General features: G+C 42.1%; 1 protein-coding gene across 2 annotated transcripts; it reads left to right on the plus strand.

Moving 5' to 3' along the window:
- Nucleotides 1-4,266: 4,266 nt before the first annotated feature.
- On the plus strand, nucleotides 4,267-13,473 carry hnrnpm (heterogeneous nuclear ribonucleoprotein M). Of its 2 annotated transcripts, XM_080001903.1 has the most exons (15): nucleotides 4,267-4,488; nucleotides 5,311-5,492; nucleotides 7,160-7,212; nucleotides 9,794-9,919; nucleotides 10,023-10,328; nucleotides 10,563-10,716; nucleotides 10,819-10,868; nucleotides 10,962-11,022; nucleotides 11,170-11,316; nucleotides 11,403-11,444; nucleotides 11,529-11,600; nucleotides 11,702-11,806; nucleotides 11,928-12,523; nucleotides 12,610-12,661; nucleotides 13,103-13,473. In XM_080001903.1, exons 1-15 carry the CDS (start codon nucleotides 4,433-4,435, stop codon nucleotides 13,264-13,266), a joined length of 2,166 nt encoding a protein of 721 aa, XP_079858029.1. In that variant the 5' UTR covers nucleotides 4,267-4,432; the 3' UTR covers nucleotides 13,267-13,473. The 2 variants fall into 2 exon arrangements, with proteins under 2 accessions (XP_079858029.1, XP_079858028.1); XM_080001902.1 differs by lacking the exons at nucleotides 4,267-4,488; nucleotides 5,311-5,492; nucleotides 7,160-7,212 and adding an exon at nucleotides 7,314-8,107 and having other exon boundaries at nucleotides 9,826-9,919.
- The last annotated feature ends 624 nt before the right edge of the window (nucleotides 13,474-14,097 follow it).

Here is a 14,097-nt window from a genome sequence, read left to right on the forward strand (position 1 = left end):
TACATATACATAATTTCATACATACACTTCTCACAAAAAGTTAGGGATATTCGGCTTTCGGGTGAAATTTCAGGATGAACCTAAAATGCACTATAACCTTTACAGGTGAACTTAATTTGACCTTCTCTAAACTTTTGAATGCACATGTCCAACTGTTCAATGTTTCAGTACTTTTTGCACAACTTGCTGTTCTCTAACAAGGAGCTGAACGGCAACATTCACAACAGGTGTTTGATCCATGAATCCACCAAAAAATTTCCTGGTTCATTTAGAATTGAAATTTAAACAGTCCTCTTCATCATGCTGTTCACATTTTGACATCATGAGACCAAGACGACACCTAACAACTGATCAACAGTACCTCGCCATTGTGAGGCTTCAAACAGGATGTTCTCAGAGGGAAGTGGCCACTGAGCTTAGAGTGTCACAGAGTGTCATCAGCAGGTTGCAACAGAGATACAGAGACTGGAAGAGTCACAGAAACACACTCCCACACTGATGAGCGCTTCATTGTGACAGTGCCCTGTGGAACCGAATGATGATGCCACTCAACTCCAGGCACATTTAAGGGAGGTGAGAGGCACCCAAGTGTCACGTCAGACCATTCGAAACCGTTGACATCAGCGTGGTCTGCGTGCTAGACGACCTGCAAGGGTACCTGACCACATCACCAGGCACTGGCATTGTCTTGCACGGGCCAGGGAGCATTTACGCTGGACGAGGGACCAGTGGCCTCAGTGCTGTTCTCTGATAAAAGTCGATTCAAGTTGAGCAGAAATGATGGCCGCCAACGATGTTGGAGACGTCAAGGAGAGCGCTATGCATCAGCCACTGTCACCAGACAAGCCTTTGGTGGTGGTGGTGTTACAGTGTGGGCAGGTGTGTCTAGTCAATACAGAACTGCCCTACACTCTGTGAATGGTACAGTGACAAGCCCAAACTACCTGAATAACATCATTAATCCAGTCATTGTGCCCCTGCATGAACAACACAGGCCTCATTTCATCTTCATGGATGACAATTCTCCAGCTCATCGAGGTCCCATCATTAGGGAACGGCTGCTGGAGACTGGGGTACCTCAAATGGAGTGGCCTGCACTTTCTCCAGACCTGAATCCCATAGAAAACCTATGGGATCAGCTGAGTGGCCGTGTAGAGGCTCTTAACTCTGTACCCTGGAACCCAATGACCTGAGGGCCGCCCTTCAAGAAGAGTGGGGTGCCAGGCCTCAGCAGACAATAAGTCGACTTGTGAACAGCATGAGACGTCGTTGTCAAGCTGTAATTGATGCTCAAGGCCACATGACAAGTTATTGAGACATTGACATTTTTTGTTGTGGTAAACCCACCACTGTTGTTGGCTTTTGTTTCAATAAATTGTTTGAGATGAGGAAATCACCATTGCATGCTTCTACTTAAATGCCCTACTTTCATGATATATCACTGTAGCGTGAACTTTTTACATTTTCCATAAATGTCACCCGAAAGCCAAATATCCCTAACTTTTTGCGTGTAGTTTATATGCAGTGAAATGTCAATGCAACACACCCGGTGATTACGCACAATATGGTCTAGACTAAAAACAATAGCTACCTTAAAAATCATGTTGTTTACGCCAAATTCTGACCCTACCATCTGAATGTCGCAGCTGAAATCGAGACTCATCAGACCAGGCAACGTTTTTCCAATCTTCTATTGTCCATTTTTGGTGAGCCTGTACAAATTGTAGCCTCAGTTTCCTGTTCTTAGCTGACAGGAGTGGCATCCGGTGTGGTGTGTGCTATAGCACATCTGCTTCAAGGTTCGACGTGTTGTGCGTTCAGAGATGGTATTCTGCATACCTTGGTTGTAACGAGTGGTTATTTGAGTTACTGTTGCCTTTCTATCGTCTCAAACTAGTCTGCTCATTCTCCTCTGACATCAACAAGGCATTTTCATCCACACAACTGCCGCTCACTGGATATTTTCTCTTTTTTGGACCATTCTCTGTAAACCCTAGAGATGGTTGTGCATGAAAATCCCAGTAGGTCAGCAGTTTCTGAAATTCTCAGACCAGCCCGCCTGGCACCAACAATCATGCCACGTTCAAAGTCACTTAAATCCCCTTTCTTCTCCATTCTGATGCTCGGTTTGAACTTCAGCAAGTCATCCTCACCATGTCTACATGCCTTAATGCAATGAGTTGCTGCCATTTGATTGGCTCATTAGTTATTTGTGTTAACAAGCAATTGAACGGGTGTACCTAATAAAGTGACCAGTGTGTGTGTGTGTGTGTGTGTGTGTGTGTGTGTGTGTGTGTGTGTGTGTATGTATGTATGTATGTAGATGTGCACATACAGTATATGTAGATGTATACATATGTATATATATATGTGTGTGTGTATATATATATATGTGTGTGTGTGTGTGTGTATATGTATGTGTATATGTATGTGTGTGTGTGTATGTATATATTTATATTGATTGTTGATTATTTTGGAAATACATATTTTTATGGTAACTTATGCCTTCATGCATGTTTCCATTCATTATTAACCATAATCAAATGAAGCATATGACTGCTTTTACAGAATTGCATAGGCCCTATAAACACTCTGGGTTTATGCATGTTTCCTTCACAAGTTGGATTTATGTTATAGGAGTGGGAAGTGAAGAAAAAGCTTTTTGGGAAATAAAATGTGAAACAGGGCAAAGACAGCGGCACAATGTCCGAGGGAGCTTTTGGGAATGGACCTGTGTGACTGGGCTAGCGACCAAAAGTTTATATAACTGTACATGAACCCAACAGAATTGCTAGAGGGCCTAAACAAAGGTCAACTAAACAGAACAGAACTTGGTTAAAGCAACGAGTGCTCCTCTGACCAAGAGACACTGCCCTCATCACCTAACTGCAGGATTATATACTATGCTGGCCAGTCCATGGTAAATTGCAGAGAAGACATATTGCAAAATAAAATGGGCCTTTAAAAAGTGTCTTGTATCCTGATGTTAAACAAAATAACTGAAAACACCTTGAATATGCCTGCTTGATAGTGGCAGCTGGCAGTTGTAGCCGCCACTATCAACCTACATCTGTCTAATACGTATATATTTGTTTTGTATTTGCACAGCACATTTCATACACATAGACAATTAAGCCATAAAATATATTACATAAAAGTGAGGAAGAATAATCAAAGGCCTCAAAGAATTTAAAAAAAAAAAAGTATGTGGGTTTTAAAAGATGCCAACACACACTAAGGTAGATAAACAAATACACAGATCAAGAATGGGCGGACATGGTTATGTCCATATCCCACTTCGACCAGGATCTCTCTGGTGTTTGTTTCATGGTGTAGCGATGAAACTTTCAAACCAATTCCGGTGGCTCGGTGACGTCACTATCACGAGCGCTTGTAATTCTACACGAGCTCCGCCACTACGTCACAGCTTAATGAGTTGAAGCGGTTTCGTTTCCGGGGAAAAAAACAAATCATTTGTTTCCGGTCAAGCAATTTTGCCTTCGAAACAAAGTGCTTGGACTGTAGAACCATGACTAAATAAACCGTTATTTTTTACATGTAGAAGGAAACCCGATGTGAAAATAAAATACAGCAGGCAATGGAAAACTAAGATTTAATTTTATTTGATGAATTTAATACCTCGTTTGACTTACTGTAAAAATATTTTATTCCGTCTACATTATTTCAGACATCTGCGTTGGCACAATGAAGCAACTTTTGAATTTTGCTTTTCAGCATCAGAAATATAAAGAAATTGATATTCCATGCACACTACATACATAAACACATGTACATAGACACATTAACATGCACAGATTTATTTGCTATATTTGTTTATTATCCAGATTATAGATTAATGGCAGCTCAGTGGGGAACATGAATACAGTGTCATCGTCTACCCACAAGAGTACCACTATATATATTATATTATTATTATTATTTTTTTTTTTTTTTTACAATTATTATTATTGTTATAACTATAAATATTATTATCATGTTATATACACAAATACAATGAGGAATGTGCAATTTAACTTGTCTTTAATTTGTTATGGGAAATAGACAGAATTAAACCTCAAAACATGAACTATTCTTTAACTGCATGTAGTCAAGACATGTTTTTATTGATGTGGAGGAGCTGAAGTCAAACAGATCAAACTGTTTATTTCATGTTATTTTGAAAACGACTGTTTTTTTTTAATTTACCGCCGATTTCCCAGCATGCACTTTGCCTTGGCAACGTCGCTGCTTAAAGACAGACATTTCTCTTCTCCGCCATTTCATTTAGCTTGGCTGTGCCGGATGAGTACTGCGTCGTTTCCTCATCGAATTCGTTTAATTCGGTTAAGCAATCAGAATTAGGGCGGGGGATCCGTGTTTGATAATCAAACAAATTTATATTGCGCCCATCGAGCAGTTTTACAACCAGAAGATGTCCGAGAAGGGAGACGCCGCCACCGAGAAGCCAGGGCCGCAGCCGGTGCAAGGGTAACTATTAACTCGGGGTCTTTGTTAGCCGGGCGAGCTAGGTCAAATGCGATAATCTCCTTTTTCTTCCGAGGAAAATCTATTTTTCATACGTGGAAATGTATTTATATTCAGATGAGTGTCGTTAGTATTGTATTTTTACGTTTTCACTCCTGGAAAAATAAAAGACGTGTAGTTGGCGTGGCGGTCGACGCGTGGTCGGGTCCGTCTAAACGCTGGAATCGTCCATTCACATACGACGTTCGAATGTTGTTGCAATTGCGCCCGATTAATCGCGATCACAACCCAATTTCAACATTGTGCGTGCATTTTGAGTCGTCGTTGCAAAAAAAAAAAACCAAAACTCCAAAAGGAACAATTTGAGGCCTATGGTTACGAGCGATTTGCTTCGAGATTCTCTATGCAGTCATACAAAGGCGCTGCGGAGAATGGTACAAGGGCTATGGGCAGAGTAATACAAATAATATAGCCAAAATAAGAAGAATATACACCCAGCTGTAAAATCAAGTATGGAATATACAATAAAGCTGTTTGATAACCAATAAATATAAACCTAGAATTAACAATAAATATGACAAAAAAGGAGAAGTTGTCAGTGTACATAAACCTTACCTCCAACTTAAAGACGGACAATTTTGCCATGTACAATAAACCTTAGAATTCAACAATACAACAAATCAGGAAAAATAAATAAAGCTATACATAAATAAATAAGAAACCTCAAAATGATTGAACTTTTTAACTTAAACCTTAAAGGGCGGGGGGGTGATAGAGCTGCTACGATGATGTAGTGGGAAACTTTTATTCTTGTTGTTTTAACAGGGAGATGAACGGCAAACTCAAACACGAGCCCACACCCACCAGGAAGGAGCGTCCCCAGAAGAGAGGCGGAGGTGGGCGATTTGAGCCATATGGGAACGTGAACAAACGATACCGTGTGTTTGTCAGCAACATCCCATACGATGTGAAGTGGCAAGCATTGAAAGACCTGATGAAAGAAAAGGGTAAGTCTCCAGTCAAGAGAGTATATTTATTTTAGATTTTGGTGCCCCAAAAGGTACACCTTCCAAGGTCATTTTGATTGACCGCTGCGGCTTTTAATCGGTCTTGGAAATGAAGGACTTGTTAAAAGTCCTACACATTTATTGCGGAGGCATGGTTGGAGTAAATGGAACGACGTGGTCGTATTTCAACTGATATTTGAGCAATTCACTGTAGTTTACTTTTCGGTTTTGTCCAAATGGATTCAAGAAAGGATACTGTTCGTCTCTGAAGAAAACAAAACAAATGTCCAGTGTTGAAGTTGTACTTTTGAAAAGCTGTGCCAAATGTGAGAATTCCACGGTTTGGAATATTGAATGGTGTTTTGTGTTGCCTTATTTAAGAAACAACATGATGTAAAAATTATGTATTGACAAGATTTTGCCTTTGGGAGAGGAATTACTTACCTACCCACACTCAAGTGCATATGGCTATATCACACAGTTAAACTTGTGCTTTCCTGTATCAATTATCCATGATTGGGATTTGGAGGTGTCCCCAAGGGTCACATGTTTTTGGCAAACAATTATAGCATGCATTAGACAAGTCGCTTTTCCTGTGAAGTATGATGCTGATTTAAGAAAAGAAAGACTCCTTTAAGACCTTTTGTGAACCTTTGCAATGTGGCTTGGGAAAGCTGTAGCTGTATCAAATCCAATGCATAACCATAGCAATTTGCTTTTATTATACTAAAGCATATGTTAGAGGTTCTATCAAATTCTTTTTTTAAGAGGTACTGAGAATTGGTTGTACAACTGACTGCAGTTAAATTGCGTTTTCTTTTTTAGGTTTGTCCTTGACGCGGCAAATATTTTCTCAGCAGGTCTCCATGTTGTGCCGATCACGGATGTGCGTTGGGGGTTTCTTGGGGTACAGGTCTACAAAATGAAGCAACTTCTTCCCTGTCTTTGTTCTTAGAGGTTTTGTCAGTGACGGTAATTCATTGGAAAAAAACAAACAAAAACAATTATCTGGATCTAGAGGTATGCTAAGGTTAACCAGTCAAACAAAATTCTGATTTACATTTCAGTTACAGAACCGCCCTTGGAGCAGATGTTAGTAGATATTGCCGTTTTTTGTCCCTCTGTATTTGTGCAGCCAGGTGGTAATATTGTCATTTTATAGCATAGGATCACTCTTAGTACAGCAGAGTGGCAAATGCACTCGTGCATTGGTCGGAAGTTGCAAAAGGTGACATTTGGCCTAGTATTTACAATGTTGGTATGAAGCGAGCGCTACATGGCGTTTCTAACTTGAAATTGCAATTTGGGCAATTCTTGCGTAGAAAGTGGTTTTTGATGGAAGCATAACCATATTATGGCTGGTAGCTATTCAAACTGAAGTTGTGTTCAGTTCAATCTATTACTACTGGGGTTTTTTTGGGGGGGGGGCATACAAGGACAGGCTAAGAAGTGTTTATGTATATACATTTTCTTATTTCAGTGAGACACAAGCTTGCTTTTTGTAGACCTGTACCAGATTGTGTTGCTGCTGACGCTGAGGTGCGGGGAAAGGCCCTGGACTAGCAGTCTGCCACCGGCCGCCTCGTTTGTGTGTCTGCTCTAAACCCCCATTGTTCTCTCGGCTTCTCTCCCTTTGGTGTGTGTCGTCTCTGGAATCTGATTTGTAGTGGGTGAGGTAACGTACGTGGAACACTTAATGGACGCAGAAGGAAAATCAAGGGTAAGTGCAAAAACACATGAATAAAAACATTGACTAAAGCTAGGCAAGCCTGTTGGCAACTTGGGTTTTATTATACTTTTATTGAAGGAAATTGTTCAGAAACCAGAGGAGTGTGTCAGAAGGTGATTTGTAGGAGGAGTGGCTTTGGTGTCATCTGTGGCACTCAACTTGAGGCCTCATTGAGGATTGATGCTTTTATATAGGACTTCAGGTTTTTCAGCCAATATTGTGCGATTACAGAAGAGGAAAATGCACTCTTGGTTGTTGGATTAGAGGGCTGGGTAGTCATTTGCCATGGCGGACCATAGGTATGCCAGTTTGTATTCCAACCAGTCACTACAATTTCAATAATTACTGCTCTATGCTGAAGGTGCGCTAATCATTGAAATCTGCTCACGTAGTGATCAGTTTGAATAAAAATACGCTATACACTTTGCCCTCCATGGTTTATGTTTAACCAACTCTGGATTAGATCATTGGAAAATGTATCAGAGGTTGTAACATGGCTGTTACATGGTTGTTAAATATAACTCATTTTGTAGCATTGCTTTACTGGTATTGATAATTGCAACATCTTTCGACTGTGGATTTTCTGCCTCTTGATGTTGGAACATATTCTCTAAGGGACTAAGCTTCACCAGACTGCTTGACAATGCTAGAATTTGTGGCTGTGAGCAATGTGGAATCTTACAATGTCTAATGTTATTGAAGCAATAAAGCTGAGGCCATGGCCTACCCAATCATTTTTGTGATATTGAAATGTTAAATGTGCATGAAATGGATTTTTGTTGCTTATCCTTATGTACCATTATGATCTATAAATACCCTTGCTAACTTTGATGTTCTTTCCCTGCTTCCTTGGCCTGGGTGGTCTTCAATCAACAAAGGGCTGCGCGTAAGTAATCATTATCTCCTTATCAACTGTATAGCAATATTATTACTTACGGGTGCAGTAGCTAGAGCGGCTCACCTATTGATCGGAAGAATGCCTGTTCAGTGGGCTTGGGCCAATATTTGATAATGGTTATATTTGCCACCATATGCAATATTTTCACAGTATCAAAATATGCCACCCACTTCTGTCAGTCGCAGGACCACGAGGAGCGACAGGCAGAGCGCATGGACAAAATTAATTCACTTTCGCGCACAAGGATGTATGTGGACGTATGCCCTAGCAAACGAGATAATTGGTGGCATGGTTGCTCAGTGGTTAGCACTTTTGCTTCACAGCAATTAGGTCCCTGGTTCAAATCCCAGGTCCTTTCTGTGTGCTGTTTGCATGTTCTCTTATTTGTTGTGTGGGTTTCCTCCTACCATAAAAAGACAGGTATGTTAGGAGTTAATACTGACCAAGGTACTGGTAAAGAGCTGGCGTTGGTCCCCAGATGCTGTACTGCAGCTGCCAATTACTCCCAGGTGTAGGATCTGTCAAATATAGATAACTTATTTCCCCCAGAGGGATAGATATGTCACATGACGCTGACATAATTCAACTCAGTCACAGAGCCAGGCAACTATTTCATTTTTAAGTAAATTATTTACACAAAAACATCTAGTTTTTACCAAACTAAGTACCATAGCAATGGTGAGATGTGCTATGGGATTTTTGGGTTTGGGACAGTCCCTTAACTCAGTTGTGTTTTTTTTTGTTTTTTTTTTTGGTTTCTTACAAGTAGGAAACAAACAAAATGAAAAGATCTCAAATAAAAAAAAACAGGCGCGGGAGTTGGCGCACACCGCTGTCTAGAGGAGAAACAAAATACCTCTGCTTCAATTCTCAGAAACATTTAAAAGGAGATAAAATAAATACAACATTTTCTCTGAGATTAGAGGTACTCCTCACTTAACGACCGAGTTCCATTCCTACGACCAGGTCGTTAAGCGAGGACCCACTCACTTACCGTTATTTGATTCTTGGAGATTGGGAACGCTAGTGTAGTGAATACCGACAGACTGCGGGCACGGGACTGCGAAAGTGTTGCGCGATGAGAGGCATGACATTGAGACGGCGCGCACGACTGGTCAAAGAGAGCTAGTCCTAAGTCTGAATGGTTGTCAAAAGAGGTAGGTCGTAAAGTGCGGAGTACCTGTATTATATATGCATATAATAGAGGCATAATATATATGCATTATATTGCATATTGAGCGTCGCGTCTGGGGATGCCTGTAACACTGCCCCCTTCCCCACGGTGATGCCCCACGGCCCCCATTTATGAGGCACCTATTTTTGGTTTATTTATTTGTTTTAGCCTTGAATGGGCATAGAGGAAGTGGATTTTCCGTCTAAGATTCATTAGGAACATTTCCTCGGCGCACCTGCGATGTGCACAGATCAAGGGCGCCCCGATGGGGTGCATCCATGATCTGTGCTGCAAGTTTTCCCAGAGCAGCAAAATGCCTAGAACAGGAGCCTTGGTCCATGTACTTTTTTCTTTCTTTTTTTTTTTTTTTTGAGCACCTTCCATTTAAAGTCTCTGCACGGTACTGGAGAGCGGAGAAGTGAGATCCTATGAAACTTTTTTCTAAAAGGCTCACCCAATATGTTCTCTAAGTATATTCCCTACCTATGAGGTAAAATAAGATGTGTAAAATCCTTGTTTCTTTCTCTTCTAGGGTTGTTGAGTTTAGAACTGAGGAGCTAATGATGAAAGCCGTGGAGAAGGTCAACAAACACAACCTCAATGGCCGGCCACTTAAAGTCAAAGATGTACGTTTTTTTGTATTTTTTTTGCGTTGTTGAACAACTGTGCTGCCTGTTGTGTCTCTCGCCTATTATCCGGTATGTTTTTAACGCCTTTACTTGTGCTCAGGACCCTGACGGTTTGATTGCTCAGCGGGAAGCCAACAAAGTGCAAGGAGGCGGAGGAGGCCCCCCTGGTGGCCATGGGGGCATGGGCGGTATGGGTGGTATGGGAGGAATGGACCGCATGGGAGGAATGGACCGCATGGGAGGCATGAACATGGATCGCATGAATATGGACCGCATGGGCCCAGGCCCTGGTGGCCCTTCCATGGTCAACATCCCTCCCAGTCTGATGAACAACCCCAACATCCCCAACGAGATCATCCATGGCCTGCAGGCTGGCAAGATTGGCAGCACAGTCTTTGTGGCTAATGTAAGGACCACGTAATGGTTAGATGATTGTTGAGACTTCCTTTGGTGCTGGATGTAACAATTCATTATAACAATCACAGTGAATATGGCACACATTTGATGTATATTGTGATCTGAAAACACTGATTATTGTCACAATTGCATAGCCACAATTCTGTTATTGTTTGAAACAATAGTGTTCATCCCTAATTGCAATGACTTGAGTTTTTAATTGGTATGTTGTTGCTTGTTGCAGCTGGACTACAAGGTGGGCTGGAAGAAGTTGAAAGAGGTGTTTAGCATCGCAGGTGTGGTGGTCAGGGCTGATATCCTAGAAGACAAGGATGGGAAGAGCAGGGGCATGGGCACAGTCACATTTGATATGCCCATTGAAGCAGTCCAAGCTGTTTGTATCCTTTCAAATGCCTCTTAACACAATGCGTAAACCGTGGGACTTGAATATATATGATGCCGTTTGGTGGTTGCTTTCCTTAACTATATGCTTTTCTCAGCAATGTTCAATGGCCAACTGCTGTTCAATAGGGTCATGCATGTGAAACTGGTATGTATGGGACTAAACTAATATTCAAAAAAACACCCATTGATTTCAAGCCGTTTTGAAAGGTTAAATGGATTTTTATTTGTCTTTTGTCAGGATGAGAAGTCTCTGCCCAAAGGTGATTTTGGGCCACCTGAGAGACCTGCTGCTCTTCCTCGTAAGCAAAGCCATACTTCAATTCCACAATATACTCTTGGCCAATAATAAAGCACCGTCTTCTTCTACATAGGGAAGATATTTTACATTATTAAAAAAAAAAAAAACCTGCCGTTATATTTATGAACTTCACATGTGTTCTGCCTAGGTGGACTGAGTGGCATTGGTCTGGGGTTGGGGCCTGGAGGCCAGCCTATTGATGCTACACAACTGAACAGAGGGGGAGGAGGTGGTGGTGGTGGTGGAGGTGGTGGAGGTGGTGGGGGAGCAGGGATGGGCAATATGGGCCCTGGAGGTAAATACTGATTGATTTGTTGTTTAAATGGGCTGTTTTGATATGGAAGTATAATTGGCTAATTTTTATTGCATGTTGATTTATAGGAATGGATGGAATGAACTTTGGAATCGGAGGACGGATGGGAGGTGTGTGTACTTCAATTTAAGTCCATAGTGCCTTTATTTTTCTTTACTGTTGACATTCCTTAAGCTCTTGTTTCACTGTGTCAGGAATGGACAACTTTGGCGGAATGAACAACATGGATCGTTTCGGACCTTCTGGGGGAATGGGAAGAATGAACGGTAAGGGCTCTCTTGTGATTTGTTCATTGTATTATAGCAAGCGTGAGACACTTTCACGTTTTGCTGGTTTCTTCTAATGGTTTAATCTCTTGCATTGTCAGAGATGGACCGTGGAATTGGTGGTGCTTTTGACAGGGAGTTTGGTCGAAATGAAATGGGCATGTCTCGCAATAATTTTGGAGACTCCTTTGAAAGAGGAGGAATGGGTTAGTACTTCCAGGCAAAAAAATCCCTTTGTCTGTCACATTGCTTCGATGCTTGCAATCTTTTTTTATGCATTAATCTTTGTACAAATATTTGATATGTATCTTGTCTTCAATATTTTAGGAAACTCCCTTGGCATGGATCGAATGAGTTCTGGAATGGACCGCCTGGGATCCGGCATGAACCGACTGACTGGGATGGACCGGATGGGGATGGAGAGGATGGACCGTGTGTCTGACCTGGACAGGCTGGGTTCTGGCTTCGACCGGATGGGCTCGGGGCTGGAACGGCTGGGGCCTAGTAGTATGGACAGGCTGGGTTCTGGCCTGGACCGTATGAGCTCCAGCATGGACCGCCTCGGCCCAGCTGGATTCGACCGCCTAGCCCCGTCCAGTTTGGACCGCATGGGTGCCGGCCTGGACTTCGGTTCCCCGATGGGCATGGACCGGATGGGCAGTGGTGGGCTTGACAGAATGGCGACCAACTTCGACCGCATGGGAACCACTGGCGGCCTGGACCGCTTCCCCACCGGAGGCCTGGACCGCATGGGTTCCAACATGGATCGCATGGGAGCTGGTGGTGCCGGAGGGCAGTTCGATCGTCCTGCTGACATGGACCGCGGTGGCTTTGGGGGAAATTCCTTCGGCGGCGCAGCAGCTGGAGGTCCTGGAGCTGGCGGCGGCAATGCCAGGAAGGGCTGCCAGATCTTTGTCAGAAATGTAAGCGTTAAGTTTAAAATAATGGTCAGGGTTGCTCTCCCTTTGTCTTGCATGTAATAATTTATGGCATTTAAATTGTCTTGCAGCTGCCTTTTGACTTCACCTGGAAGATGCTCAAAGATACCTTCAACACATGTGGTAAGAACAGCCACCACCATATTAGTGATTTGCCTTGCCCTGTGAACTAGGGGTGTAATGGTACACTGTATGTTATTGAACCAGTATTTTCCCTATGGTTCAATACCTGAATGCAGCATTACTTCATACCAACAAGGTAGTCTACTGGATGTGTTGGCGCAGCATACAGGCGTGCCGTGTCGTCGTCAGTGCACACTTTCTATTAAGTCCATTGTTGGGGCTCCACTGACCACGTCAGCCATGTGAATCAGGTCAACATTTTTCACACCTACAAAAAAAGCTTTCTAAAATTTAAAGATACCATGGCCCCACTGTACTGTTGCATCCTTAATGTGAACCAGACTTACACCAAATCAACTTTTCTGATTGAGTTTGCATGTGTCATTCATTGTTACTGCAGTTCAGCATACAAAAGTAACGTTGAAACTGATTGTTCTGCAGGCATCGTTCAGTATGCTGACATCAAGATGGAGAATGGAAAGTCCAAGGGCTGCGGCGTGGTTCGCTTCGACAGCCCAGAGACCGCCGAGCGCACCTGCAGAAGCATGAACGGATACCGCCTTAATGGCAGAGAGATTGATGTCAGGCTCGATAGGAATGCATAAAACTTTCTTGTCTCCATTTAAACTAGTGGTCATCACAACCCAGATCATCTGAATGACTTCCACACATATTTACTTGGATTTAAAAGTACTATTAGTTTTATTAGTCAATATTTTTTAGTGACCAAAATTTTAATTTGTTATGCTTTACCTGTCATTGCTTTTTGTTTTGTTCTTTGTTTTGATAAATAAATCTCCATTTGGAAATTCTTGGCTTGTTTGTATATAATATTTTTTGCAGTCAGAAGTTGGTTAAGTGTGGGCACTGACTGTAACTGGAAGAGTGGTTATGTTGGTCTATGGCTGTGATCTCTTGTTTTTCCACAATCTGCAGCATTGGTAAATAACGTAGCTTGAGTCTGCACTTACAATCACTTATCAGTGGGGAAATATAGATCTGTCTTTGATGTTAGAACTCATTACAGGACTAGACAACCAAGTGAGGGTAGCTTGGTATTGGACATCAGAATTTGAAGCCGGAGTTGAATATGGATCCCATTTTAAATGGCTACATAATATGGGTTTTTAAACAAAGGAGCATAAGAGCAATGACATGCTGTTTCCAGCTGTGTCTGCTGTCCACACATTTGAAAACTCAAGGCTGGTTGCTTCTAAATCAGCTGTCTGAAATGACCATACAGTCTGATTTTATTTGCAGAAGCCCAATTGACATGTGCCGCTGTGGCTATGCCATACACCAGTGCAGTGATTCTAAATGATTATTTCATGTCAATGACCCTAAATTTGAACATAACTATTTGTCTGCATTTGAAAATATTTCGTTTCTGGGAGCCCAATTGGCCGATTTTTATTGTTAGATCTGATTTAGTTTGA

This window comes from Zeus faber (assembly GCF_960531495.2).
Source record: "Zeus faber genome assembly, chromosome: 1".
In the NCBI taxonomy this organism is placed as follows: Eukaryota; Metazoa; Chordata; class Actinopteri; order Zeiformes; family Zeidae; genus Zeus; species Zeus faber.